The sequence below is a fragment of the Manihot esculenta genome, chromosome 1, assembly GCF_001659605.2.
Source record: "Manihot esculenta cultivar AM560-2 chromosome 1, M.esculenta_v8, whole genome shotgun sequence".
Taxonomy (NCBI): domain Eukaryota; kingdom Viridiplantae; phylum Streptophyta; class Magnoliopsida; order Malpighiales; family Euphorbiaceae; genus Manihot; species Manihot esculenta.
Window position 1 is genome coordinate 28,245,054 of NC_035161.2, and position 14,424 is coordinate 28,259,477.

The window sequence follows — 14,424 nt, forward strand, 5'->3', positions numbered from 1 at the left end:
GTATTATCCTATTCTACAACATGCATACTCGAGCATACAAGCTCCTAGGGCTTCAACTATCCTAAACCCCAACTACAACACATCAAACAACCCACATTGCTCATAAACATACCATAAACCCATAAACATAACAATAACCTAACATGCATTTCTACCCCATAGATCTTCATAAAACTTGTTTAAAACATGCAAGAAAGGTTGGATCTAAGCTTACCTCTTGAAGATCGAGAGGAAAGACGATTCTAGCTTGGAGGTAGGGAGAAATCCACTCTTTGGTCTCCAAACTTCCAAACTTGCTCTTTTGCTCAAAGATCTTCAAACCAAGTGAAAACTCATAAGAAAATCATGAAGATTCGAAGGAAGAAGCTCAAAATCGATGAGGGACGGCGGAGAGCTCACCTTGGCCGAAAACGGAGAGAAAAGCTCTCCCGTTCGGACATGGGGACCCCTTTATAGGTGGCTGGCCAGACCACTTTCGGGGGCCTAACGTGCCTCAGCATGCATGCCATGTTCGGCGGCCGAACTTAAGGTTCGGCGGCCGAACCTGGACTTCCCTCACATATGCTTTCGGGGGCCTAACGCACTCCCGAAACGCATGCACGTTCGGCGGCCGAACCTGGGTCTTCCTCCAAGGCTATTTTCATTTAAAAACTCAACTTCCTTTTTACTTAAAATCATAAAATACATCAAAACATTTTATAAAAACATGATTTTACCCTTCTAGAGGTTTCCGACATTCGAGATTCCACCGAACGGTAGGAATTCCGATATCGGAGTCTAGCCGGGTATTACAAGCAACTCAGTCGACTTCCTGAATTAATTTTGATCCTATAAACATGGGGTTAGGAAAAAAAAAAGATAAACTACAAGAGTTTAGTGAGCAAAATATGAAAAAATAATTCAATAAAACATACGATCGTATGAATGCGTCACAACACAAATAATTTATATCAATATGAACTTGTCACCAGTAAAAGATTCCAATAGTACCCGGCCCACGACGGATACTCCTCATAACTTCCTCTTAAATATAAGATAACATATCTATAATGTTAGGAGTGTAAAATGGGTCTCAACTTGAACTTTTTTTTACATATTGTCAATGGTATATAATGGATCTCAGATATGAACAACCATATCCATCATAATATATCATAACATACTCAAGAATTACTAGGCCATCCAACATTCATTCACTTAATAATAAATTATACAGTGTACCATATTCGTAAATTCTAATACAAGATAACTAAAATCACCGCAAAGCATGATATTATGAAAATTTTTTATATTAATAATTCAAATTTAAATATAAAACTTATCATAATTTTAATTAACATTATTGAATGTATGTAAAAAATATTAATATTATAAAATTTGAAAGAATCCATTATAAAAAATTATTACTTGTAACGCTTTACCTAATTTATATTATTTATAAAGGTGAGAAGAGGAGGAATAATGAAATTTTTTAAAATATTTCTACGAATGTTTTATAATTATAAAAATTTTATTATTTAAAATTTTTAATTTAAATATTTTATTTAATTTTAAATTAATTGAGAATATCTTTTAACATTTAAATTATATTTGATCAAGTGAGTTTTTTATTTAAATTTAAATTTTATTATATTAATCGATAAGATTTTATTATTTTTATTTTAAATTTAAATAATGAATTAAAATTTTATTTTAATTAAATGAATTTATTATTTTAACTTTAAATTTTAAATTTTTTAATGGATATAATTTTATTATGATTTTTAATTCAATTATAATTATAGATTTACTTTCAAAAATATTACAATTAGAGTTGTATGTAAATTATTTCAATTAATTTTTTTATTATAATTAAAATTGTTAAAAAATTTAAAATTATCTAAAAAGTTAAAATTTTTAATTTTTATAAACAATTTGATGTAAACTTAAATCTTTCTCTGAAAAAAAAAAGATTTTAATATTAAATTGAGTTATATTTATAACATTTAAAAATTAAATTTTTTAATATATTAAATTTACAACTATTATTAAATGATAAATTTAATAACAGATAATTATTATATATGTGAATGTATGTGAATGTGATTGAGTTCTCATAAAATAATTTTAAAGTTCAATTTGATTAGCATTTTATTCTCTTATTAATAAATTTATTATTTAAATTAATTTAAAATATTTAAAAAATTCACTTTTTAAAAAAAATCAAAATTTTGAGATAAATATTATTGAAATAATATATTTAAATATTCAATAATTATAAAAAAATAATATAAAACAAAAATATTATTAATATAAATTATTTTATAATAAGTGATTCTTCTAATTTTTAATAATTATATAAAAAATTATAATTAAATATTAATTAATTATAAAAAGAATATAAAAATAATAGTTTTTATAAAAAAATTATTAGATAATGCGTTAATCTTTTTAATTATAACAATTATATTTTATTTTTAAGTAAAAATAATTGTTATTATCAAAATTAATTTAAAGTTGGTAAATAAGTATGTAAATTTTAAGATATACATGAATAGTAAAAAAATTTAAATTTTGATATAAAAAATTATAAAATAATAAATGATAATATAAGTCAGATAATAATAAACTAATTTTTAATTAAAAATATTAAAATATTAAGTAATTTTAATAATATTAAATTATTAGATAATAAATCAAAATTTATAAAAATTAAAATTATAGGATAATAATTAAATTAAGTATAATAATTTTAAAAATCAATTATCAGCTATATATAAAAAAATTTAATAATTTTAATGTAACCTAAAAACTTCTTTATATAATTATAAAAGATTAATAGTTTTAATTATATAAGATTATTATATAATAAGTTGTTACTTTAATTATTTATAATCATATTTAAATTTTAAAGTGGGACAATAATTTTTATTATCTCAATTTATTTAAATTAATTAAATAAAATTTTAAATTATGAGATATATATAAAAATTAAAAAAATTAAAATTTTAATATAAAATTATCAAAATAACACATTTAAATATTAATGAATTCTAAAAAATAAAAAATTAACTCAAAATTATAAAAAAATATAAATCATTACAAGATTATAATTTTAAAAATTAACTTAATTTTAAATGTTAATTATTTTAATATTTTTTAAAATTAATTATATGTAATTATAAATATTAATAAATTTAGTAATATTATGTTATAGAAAAAAAGTTGTTGTTTATATTATCATATAACTTATTTATATGATAATAGTAAGTTTATATTTATTTTAAAATATTAAAATAATAGTTATACATTAAATTTTATAAGATGATGAAGTGATTAAAAAAATTAATAGTAGCTAATTTTAAAATAAATATTATATTTTGTTATAAATTATATTTTTATATATTTTATATTTATTTCATTATTATAGATTTTATAACAATTTATTTTTATAAAAAATAAAAAAATAAAGATATTATATTTAAAGTTGATATATTTATGCTTTCAAAAAAAAATTGATATATTTAAATATTTATTTAAAAAAGCAACCAATCTTATAATTTATTTTCATGTTTAAAAAAGTTTAAATTAATTATAATTTTACGTTATTTTGTATTAATATTTTATTTTATTAATTATATTTTTTATAATATCAATAATTATTTAAAAATTATTTTATATAAAAAATATAATAAATATAAATATATAAAAAAATTACAAATGCATAGAAGAACATTAACACCGTGCTAGCGTTAACCGACACTAGTTATTACTAAAAATTATAAGATTGTAAAATTTGGTACAGGATTCTATGGCTGTTTAAAAATTAAAAACTTGTAAAAATTTAATTGATTTCTTTTTTATTCAATTTTTATATTTAAAAATACATAAAGGACAGCACTTCAATTTTCAATTTAAAAAAATAAAAAACATGTATTACAAAAAAAAAAATTAGATTTTGCAAGAATTGAATTTATTTATTCTGAACACAATTTATTAAAAAAGGAAATAATTTGTATTTGATTTCTCTAAAAATGTTTTTCAAAAAATAATTTATAGTTTGTTATTTATTTATAATTTAAAAATGTAGACATTAATAACTCCCTATATAATAATGTTAATAATATTTTTAAAATCAAGAAATTACTTTTGCTTTTTAAAAATTATATATTTATTTTAAAAAATATACAATTTTTTAATTAATCAATTTTTTAAATATTTAAACATAAAAAGTGAGAAATATTTTATTTTCTTCAAATGACTCTCTCTTTTTATTTTTTTTTTATTATTTCTTTAATTCTTGGAAGGAGCATGCTGAACCGGGCTGGAGTTGCGAGGGAATTTGCGGGGGAAGAATGGGTCGGCGAAATCGTGAGCAACACCGAACCGCCATAATATTAATATATACTCTCCAAAACCCTACAGTCAAATCTTAAACCTTCAATATTTGGGTGATATCTAAAAAAAAATTATATTACCAAATATCATTACTCGAAGGTCTGAAACCTCAGAGATGGGAATTATCAGAAGCGGTTTCTCGTTCATCCTAGGATCCGTTTTTGGCATCTACGTTGCTCAAAACTACGAAGTTCCGAACATTAGAAAGCTAGCGAACACCGGCCTCTTAATAGCCAAGCACATCGAGGAAACTTATAGAAAGCCGAAGAAGCGGGACGAGGATGAATGATTTGATTTTGACATTAGATTCCAGGTTTATTGATATTACTGTTTTAGGGATTTTGGTGATCGTTATAGGCTCAGTTATTCAAGTTTTCTTGGGCGTTTATTGGTTTTTATTTGATCTCTCTGTACTTGGGCCGTTGGAATTCAATGTAATTCAAGAAAACAGAAATTTTCGTGGGAATCGGAGATGTAGAAGCATTTGCTTCTCCTGTATCAATATTCAATTTATGACCAAATTCACTTTAGACATTTAGTTTTGTTTCCAAGAGATTGGAAAAGCTGAGAAAATGTATTCAATTTTTTCTTTTTAACGGGCAATGTGGAATTTTCAAAGGCTTTTATGCTTCTTGTTCTACACTGTAATAAGTTGCAAGATTATGTGTTCATCAAAAGATTCAGTGCAAAATGTCTGCCAATTAAGTAATTGAATATGCAATAATATATTTTTTTCATAGTCTTTATGGATCTGTTTCGATTGGATTTGACTTCACTAGAAGGTCTTGTCTGAGATCTTGAACTTGGCTCTCTATGGAATTCTACATAACCCTTTACTCGTCCTGCTTGTCCATATCCATTTCTGTTTTGCATATTAACCAAAAATTATATTGCTCCTTGGCTTGAGATATAGTTTGCTAGTTTGTTTAGTGCACTTCAAAGGAACTTAACATCTAGAATTATGATCCAATTGAAAGTTTTTTGCTTACTTTGTTTTTATTTCAGTGATCCTATGGTGGTTGTACGAGATTCTTCTGTGGACTTGTAATATATATCTTTCTGCACAACTGGCTTTGGAATTCTCTAACATGATAGGTTAGTTGAACATGTTGCATGTAAATTGTACATGTAGAGTTGAAAGTTTGCTGAAAACTGAATAAGAGATGCCGTGCGGTTCTCATTTCTGGATTAGATATCTATATTACATGTTGACATTAATTACAATGACATAAATTTATGCATAAAACAAAAGCTGGAAGATCAGCAGAATCATAAGCTGCTTTTATTGCTAACACTATTTTTATATATTTTACTCAATGGTTAAGTGCAAGTCCCATGAACTGGAAGAAGCTGTATCATTTTCTGTTGAAGATGGAGGGAAGGGAAATTGATCCTTTGTTTTCTGAAAAGCACGCCACTCATTAATGCATGCCATTTCATCAGGACCCAAACTGGGAAGTCCTTTCTGATCTAAAAGTTTCAGGATCTTTTCTGTTTTACCAAGGAGGAACACTGCCCATCGAACCCTTTCTTCTTGTACTTCGATTGAGCTGCTAAAACACACAAGGTATATGACACGTCGTAAGTTGGTGAGACTAGCAGCTATTATGTCTGAGATCATGATAGTTAGTGCTTCAAATAATTTCTCACTGCTGTGCATGTTACTTCTTTCATCATTCTGCAGAATAGTTTGGCTTATTCTATACATGGAATTAGCAGCCAATACTGTGATGGGCCACTTTGAAGGGCTCTCCTTTAGTAGACATTGATTCACATATGTCTTCTTAAATCCCACATACCTGTTCTTTGCAGCATCAGCAAGCCCTTCAAGTACTTCCTTTGTGCTTTCCGCCTGGAAGGACATTTTATTGAGATCTACATCTAGCCATTTATGATAGAGATCGACCCCTAGCCAGACACTATATGCACCCTTCCTCATGTGAGTCATCTCGCTTTCTGCATCCAGGTTGTCTTCTACTAGTTTGACATACATGAGGCCTTCATGCACACTACGCATCAACTGCTTACGTAAAAAACTGTTGGTGTTTGGAATTGCAAGTGCTATGGCTGTTAGAGTCACTACTGGAAGAGCCCAACAATTTTGAGGCTCTTCATTATCTAAAGAGGGAACTAGGTCTGTGTCAAAATCTTTCACTCCATGGAGTCCTGATGATGATTTTTCCAACAATTCTATGAGATGTTTGGGCTGTTTCTTTTTTCCCTTCTTTATCCAGTGCTCAGTAGCATCACGGTTGTTCTTCATCATCAATTCAACCAGTTCATTCTCACCTTCAAGATGCAAAACAAATCGGCTAAGATCTGGTTTTGAGCTGGGCTGTGATTCTGATGCCAAGTCAATTGATCTGTTGTTGGAATTGCACTTCATCAACCTTCTGCAGAAAATATAGAATAACAAAATCCTGCTCATGAAGAACACAGAAATGAATCTAATAACTTTGCTTGCCAACACAATTCCGACTTGCATTCCAATACACAGGTCCAAAATTTGATCTTTTGCCCCATGGGCAAGTTTCCTACATTGCCTGTTCTTGATTCGTATGGTAAATGGGCACTCTTTCATCTCTACTAAGAACTGGGTCCAGTACTTTTCTACTTTAAATTCTTTCCTGCTACTTTTCTTACCTATTGTTGGGCATCTGAAATTTACAGCAGTGAACCATCTAATAGCAGGGGCAATTGTACCAACTCCTGTTGCAATGGTCTGTATAATAAGAACCAAGAAGGTCGACCATTTGTAATCAGACTCTCCATTGCAAAAGTTAAATGACCAGGGCATCAAGTAAGATCTCAGCATGGCTTCTGCTAAAGTCATGGCACTCAGGAGACACAATGCACCTGCAGCAGTGCATGTAACTGAACGCCCTATCACAAACTGGGGGCTGCAGGTATGAGCCATCATCCAGTATTTCATTAGATCCTCTCTTAATTTCTTATCCACTGGTCTGTCGCATTCAGTTGTGCATTCTTCCACTGCCATTTGATATTTTTTCTTGTACTTAAATTCTAAATATTTCTTTGTTGTTGGGACTGTTAAAGTGGAAGAGCTCAAGATTACAAGCAAAACAATCATGAGAAACATTATTAATGCATGCTCTTTCCAGTAAAGATAGATCACACCGGTGCCTAATTGGATGCAGATATTAGCAATAACAGTAATAACAAGTATTCCCAGAGCTATAATATTCATCCATATTTCTTTGTTTTCCATGGTTCCAAGAGAAGGCATAGAATTACCCATCAGTGTACAGATCAAGGTACTGCTGCTAAGTTTTGCAAGCTGATCGATGCGGCGAGGCATAGGAGTGTTTAGATCCACTGAAAATTTGATTGCCACAGCTATTATGGTTAATGAAGTTGCATTGAGGCAGTAGTACTTGCTGGGAAACCACAATTTTCGAGAGCGGAAGCCTTGAATGAGATCTGCAGCCATCACAATTGCACAGGCGAGAGATGCTACTGCTATATAGATGCCAATCCATGGAAGAGGCTCGCTGAACTTTGCTTCATTCAGGTTTCCATCAGCACTGCAACCGATCTTACCCATCTCTATGTTCTCTTCTACTTCTGCTCCCTCCCTTGAATTGATGGATAAAAGGTTGGTCAAGTTGCTTTTGAATTTGCATTGAGGCGTAATTTACTTCCAATTTCGCATATAATCAACAGATGATTGTTGAATGAGTCTCGACTGTCTGATCGTCTCTTCATTCTTGAAGGGAGGTGAAAATATATATATATTTTTTTTCTTGTGGAATGAAGTCAAGCGGAGGATTATAGACTTGTATGTGGCCTTGAAATTTTGGATAGGTTATTGCGTGGTTGTATTTTGATGGGTCATTTTTCAATGGGGGTGGGGGCGGCTTGATTATTAGAAAACAAAGGTGATTTTATGGATAACCAATCAATTAATGAGGGCCTGCTGGGTTGAGGGCCACCCACTGTGACGTTGATTTATATGAAATTCATAGGAATCAAATGCATTTGATGTTAACTTTTTGCTGCACAAAGCAATGTAAGTAAAGTAGTTGATAAGTCAAATTGATGTTATTATAATTACCCTTAAGCCCTATTGGAGTTATTATGATGACGAAGAACATTGGAAGCATTAACCTACTCATTTTTATATTCTATTTATTTATTTGATTTTTATAGAAGAGAATTGGAATGGCTCATGCGCTAGCCCTGAAGTCGATGGTTGAAGTCTTCAAGAAATATCATCAGGGGCTACATGAAACCATGAAGCCTAGTCGCGAGAAACAAACCCAGCCAGTTATGGCTTAAATTGGTCGCTTTTCCAAATGAGCTCATTCCAAACTAAACTGATTTTTAAAAAGAAAGAAATTGAAGGCATAAAGAATACTAAATGAAACTAAAAGTGTATGAAGAATGGAACTAAATTATTTCAGTTCAATTCAAATTAAAACTATCAGACTTGTTTGGAATTTGGATATCCCCATATCAATAGCAGGTCTTTTTCCAGTGTGGCTGCATATTCTCTCGACTGCATTCCTCAACAGTTGGTTATTGCATGATAGAGTAGGAGTTGTGTGTTCTTGTTAGTTTGTGTTTTATTTCTTTCTTTCTCGTTAGTTTGTTTCTTTTGATATGGGATAGTTAAGGCTTTTGTTTTCTGGTCTGACGAGTTTGTTTCCTGCAATTATTTTATTTATCCAGATTCTAAATGAAGCCCTGCAATGAAATTCTATTTCTTTTGATAAAATCAAGAAAAAAATTCGGGTAATTGCACATGTAATACATGGTATCTACAAAATTATACATTTTATCATAGTAATATAGATACTTAATTTTTGTTATAATGTTATATAATGAATTTAGTTTAAAGTAAATTTTATATAATGAATTAATCACATTAATTGTTTAATTTCTATTTAAGTATTTTCCAATTTATGATTGAGTTTCAACTCCATTTTTTTTAAATGTTTTTTCATCAACAGTTTCACAAATTTTTATAAATAATATCATTTGAATTTTAATTTCATTGCTCTAAATCGAGAGTGGAGAGACCAATTGAGGCGTTAACTTGCCAACCTACAAGTTCAATATCAAAAAGGTGCCGAGAAGGTGCCAAAAAGAGGAAAGGAAAGAGAAGGGGGAGCATGAAACGGTGTCCGTCAATAAGTGTTCTTTAAAATAGTGATATCGTAAAAATTCCTACTTCTAAATTATAAATTCTTGATAACTTTCAGGATTTAGAATTTAATCACTCAATTTAAACAAATCAGATATTATCTTGTTCAGAGTTTTTCAATCGATCCTTCACTTTACTTTTAGTGTCGATGCTTTTTTAGGTTATGTTATTCAAATTACTAGAGCCCTATTTATATTAAGCTGGTAAAATTCAAACTAACCAATTATGGAAGACTATGGAGGTCTTAACATGTAAGATAATGAAGTTGCAGCTAAACAAGAACAATTAAAGCATAATTATACGCGGACTTATAAAAGTAGAGCGGTACTAATTAGAAGTATAATTTTTTTTGCCGAGCGTATCATCTTGGAAAATAAAATTTAAAAGAGTTTAGTGACGAGTGTTAGATCAAATTTTCTATACAAGAGCTTCAAGTTATTTTGGAAGGAATTTTGGGTTTAATAGTTTTTGTTGAATCACACATTAATTGTGAAGATGGGTAATGTGCCTCTTATATGAATTATATACACTCATCCCTCTTAAACTAATTTTTAGGGTGAGTTAGGTCTGTTTCAAATTTAACATGGTATCATAGTCTTTTCATCCAATATTGGACCTCCCATAAATGTGTCACGCACTCGTAAAAATTTTGGATTTGAGGGGGCGTGTTGAATTCCACATTGATTGTGGAAAAGGTAATGTACCTCTAGGCACTCCTCCCCTTAAATTAGTTTTTGAGGTGAGTTAAACCTGATTTAAATTTAACTGTTTTAATTACTAATAATATAAAATAGTCTTATATTTTAAATAGTTACTAAAGATTTTTAAACTATATATTTTAAATATTGCATTTCATAAATAGACAAAGAAAGCAAGCAGATGTGAAAGTGGAAAAAAAAAAGTGCAAGTAGAGATGATCATTTATGACCACTTAGCCTTGTCAAAATTCAAGACAAAATAGCTTCTTTTTTTTTTTTCTCCAAGAGATAAGCATAGTTCATTGAAAATTGGCAGAAGCTTAACAATATACCGGGCTTTTTGCTTTTTCAGATTTAAAAAAAAAATATTTCTCAATCCCTGATTCGGAAAAAATATTTTCCACAATCAGAGTCAAAAGAACCTCTACCGCACTTTAAACGTGCGGTAGAGCTTACCGCACTTTTAAAGTGCGATAAGCAAAGAATAAATTAAAAAAAATATATATTAAATGCATTACCACACCTTACAGGTGCGGTAATGCATGAGTGCCGGCAACAGCCGCATTCAATTAATTTAATTATAAATTTAATTTTTATTTAATTAATTATTATATTTTATTAATTTAATTTATATAATTATATATTAAATTTATAAAATATAATTATAAAAACTATATTAATATTAATTAATTTAAGTTATTTGTAATATAATATTATATTTATTAATTTATTTTATTAATTTATATAATTTAATTAATTAAATATTAAATTTATATAAATATAATTATAAAAATTACATTAATATTAATTAATTTAAATTATTTATAATATAATACTATATTTATCATATTTACCATTTTATTTTATTAATTTATATAATTTAATTAATACTAAAAATATATATAAATGTATTAATATAATTTATTTTACAAATATATTAATTAATGTTAAGGATATATATAATTTATTTTATTAATTATATTTATGAATGGAGAAATTATAAAAAATTAAATAAAAAAATACATTTAAATATTTAAAAGCAGTGAAATATAATAAAAATAAGTTAATATATATATAAATGATAAAATAAAAAATTTTATCAAAAAATAATATTAAGGATGATTAAATCTCTTTTCGTCCTATATAAACATTTATTTTTTTTTTAAACATTGAGTTCTATATGACTGACGTTTATTATTTATATATAATCACTGTTTAATATTAATATTTGTAAAGTTATAAAAATATTAAAAATTAATATTTATTGAGTATTTTGAGAGGAATATAAGAGAATAAAGAAAAATTATGAGAAAAAATATGAAATAAAATAAATTTTAATTTTTTATAATTTTTATAATTCACAAATATTTATATTAAATATTTATAAATTAATTGTAATAAAAATAATAAAAGTAGAATAATAAATATGAAAAATATAATTTTTTATTGTAAATAAATTAAAATGATTAATATTTATAATAATATTAATATAATTTTTATAATTATATTTATATAAATTTAATATATAATTAATTAAATTATATAAATTAATTAAATAAATTAATAAATATAATATTATATTATAAATAACTTAAATTAATTAATATTAATATTAATATTAATATAATTTTTATAATTATATTTTATAAATTTAATATATAATTATATAAATTAAATTAATAAAATATAATAATTAATTAAATAAAAATTAAATTTATAATTAAACTAATTGAGTGCGGCTATCGCCCACTCATGCATTACCGCACCTTTAAGGTGCGGTAATGCATTTAATATTTTTTTTTAATTTATTCTTTGCTTACCACACTTTAAAAGTGCGGTAGAAGTTCTACCGCACTTTTAAAGTGCGGTAGAAGTTCTACCGCACTTTTAAAGTGCGGTAGAAGTTCTTTTCACAAGATTGAAAAATATTTTTTTTTTTAAATTTGAAAAAGCAAAAAACCCAATATACTGAGGCCCAAAGAAACACTCCAAACCCATAATACAATCAGCCCAAAAGAAAGCCCACTATGTAATCCTAGCTTAATAGAAATAATCTGGATACTTCGATCCGAACAAACTAACTGGGAAAACTTGAACAAGGGCGCCGCAACACTCAGGCCGGAACTCGCCTGAGAAAGGTTGGAGTAGAAACCACCAAACAAAACCACCGATGGAGTATAGAAACCAAGTTATCTTTAAACTATTTGATATTTGGTTTATTAAGCCCAATTCAATTTTAATTTTTAGACTTACTAAATGAATTAAACCTTTGGTTTTTTTTTAAAAGTAATATCATTAATTCAAAGTAATTAAAGAATATGAATCCACACTTCTTTAATGAATGAGTTTAGTAATATAATAATAAAATAAAAAATAATAATAAAATTTTAAAAATCTCTGTTTTTATTGTAATTTTTAATAAATTTTTTTATATTATAGATATTAAATAGTAATTTTCTTTTCACAGGAAAAATCCAAATAAATCCTACATCCTCCGTTTGTTCCCATGATTTTTAGATCAGCACTAAACCCGAGTCGCCCGCGCATGCCCTAGGCCCCTGAAACACATTCTCCAGCCATAATCCCAGCTGTGCCGCACCGCCTTTTAACCCCTGTTTCGTGTTGACAAGGAGCTCATCTCTTCCGCTTCGTCTTAGCCAGTTCGTCTGGACAAGGAGAAGCTCCTTCGATTCGGCTGGACAAGGAGAAGCTCTTTTCTTCCGTTTCTTCTGTTCATCGATTCACTTGTCCTTGTATCAATTATTCTTCAGTCAGCTAATTTGGTCATTGGCAAAAATTTGTGAAGTATAAAGAAATTACAAATCCTTGGTCAGGAATCAACCCTAACTTCCAGAATCCAGAATTCAATCTGTTGATCTAAAAGCATCAGGTATTATCTCTCTCAGAGTTTTTCAATCGGCCCCTCACCCTAGCTATTGTGTCTGTTGCTTTTGTGGGTTCTGTTAATTCTGATTTCTAGAGCCCAATTGTATTAAGCAGGTGAAACTCAAATTAAGCAATTATGGGAGGTCATGGAGGTCTTAACATCCTTCCTCAGAAGCGGTGGAATGTATACAATTATGACAACAGAGAAAAAGTCCGGCGAGATGAAGAAGCCGCCTCTAGAGAAGAGCAATTAAAGCGTGAGCAGTCAAGAAAGCGCGACGCCGAGTTTCGCCTTGAGCGGCTTCGAACTGCTCGTGGTTTACCTCCTTTAAATAAATCAGAAGCAGAGCTCGAGCCAGAGCCAGAGCCCAGGCCGGAGCCTGCTCAATCAGAACCAAAGTCCAACCACATTAATCTGTTTGAAGGGATGAAGATTTTTGACCCAATTAAGGAATTGGAGAAAGGGGGAGATGCCGAGAGAGACGGATCTAGAAAGAAGAAGATGAAGAAAGAGGAGGTGAGAGTTGTTACTGCAGAGGAGGAGAAGTATAGGTTGGGTTATGGGGTTGCCGGAAAAGGAGTTAAGTTGCCCTGGTACCTCGAGAAACGCAGTGATGATGTGAATGAGGAGAAGGATGAAGATGATGGGTCCACGAGAGGGAAGAAGGAGGGTAAGAAGAGTGGCAAGAAGACATTGCAAGAACTAAGGGAGGAAAGGCTGAAAAGGGAGAAGCAGGAGAAAGAGAGGGTACGGGCATTGCTGGAGAATAAGCAGAGAGATAGAGCTGGTTTTAGGAGTGGAATGATTTCCAGGAGGTGAGTTTATTGAGGGATTTATTAAGTTAGTATATTTTGCCTCTTTTAAAGTTGGTCTGTCTGCAAATTTAATGTGCACAAGCATGAAATTCGGCCTCTTGGTCAGCATGTCAATTTGATTGTTAATTCTGATGTATTTCTTTTTAGTTGTAGTGCTATCTTATATGTCTGGATTAAGAGCCTTCTATAGGCTTCATTTGGATTCTTATGTACATCCTGAGTTTGAGAACTTATTATTTGTGATTTTAATACAACATGAAAGATTGAAAAGAATCAATGGGGCCTTCGTCCATATCATATATATGACTAATGAATCTTTGGTGATGCTTAGCCTTCTTGTTTTAGGATTCTATTTAGTCATCTGATAGCATTCTGGAAGGTAGTTCTGCCATCTATGCAACCTTAATTACTGTCTTGGCCCTGCATTCACAAATTAAGAAGAGGCTTTGTCTAGTTTGTCTTAGAAACACTGCTAGATCC

General features: G+C 29.0%; 3 protein-coding genes across 4 annotated transcripts; 2 read left to right on the top strand and 1 right to left on the bottom strand.

The window, feature by feature from the left end:
* The first annotated feature begins 4,286 nt into the window (after positions 1–4,286).
* Positions 4,287–5,006, top strand: LOC122723599. The gene has a single exon (XM_043956336.1). It carries the CDS (start codon positions 4,493–4,495, stop codon positions 4,664–4,666), a length of 174 nt encoding a protein of 57 aa, XP_043812271.1. The 5' UTR covers positions 4,287–4,492; the 3' UTR covers positions 4,667–5,006.
* Positions 5,007–5,518: 512 nt separating this feature from the next.
* Positions 5,519–8,176, bottom strand: LOC110629028. Its single transcript, XM_021775871.2, has one exon. It carries the CDS (start codon positions 7,940–7,942, stop codon positions 5,687–5,689), a length of 2,256 nt encoding a protein of 751 aa, XP_021631563.1. The 5' UTR covers positions 7,943–8,176; the 3' UTR covers positions 5,519–5,686.
* A 4,556-nt stretch (positions 8,177–12,732) lies between these two features.
* On the top strand, positions 12,733–14,217 carry LOC110604103 (leukocyte receptor cluster member 1). Of its 2 annotated transcripts, none has more exons than XM_021742318.2 (2): positions 12,733–13,132; positions 13,240–14,217. In XM_021742318.2, the coding sequence occupies exon 2, from the start codon at positions 13,265–13,267 to the stop codon at positions 13,946–13,948; it is 684 nt and encodes a 227-aa protein (XP_021598010.1). In that variant the 5' UTR covers positions 12,733–13,132; positions 13,240–13,264; the 3' UTR covers positions 13,949–14,217. The 2 variants fall into 2 exon arrangements, with proteins under 2 accessions (XP_021598010.1, XP_021597931.1); XM_021742239.2 differs by having other exon boundaries at positions 12,739–13,132; positions 13,243–14,217.
* The last annotated feature ends 207 nt before the right edge of the window (positions 14,218–14,424 follow it).

Coding starts and splice junctions, on each gene's coding strand:
- LOC110604103 (XM_021742318.2), top strand. CDS start 13,265: ATGGGAGGTCATGGAGGTCTTAACATCCTTCCTCAGAAGCGGTGGAAT.
- LOC122723599 (XM_043956336.1), top strand. CDS start 4,493: ATGGGAATTATCAGAAGCGGTTTCTCGTTCATCCTAGGATCCGTTTTT.
- LOC110629028 (XM_021775871.2), bottom strand. CDS start 7,942: ATGGGTAAGATCGGTTGCAGTGCTGATGGAAACCTGAATGAAGCAAAG.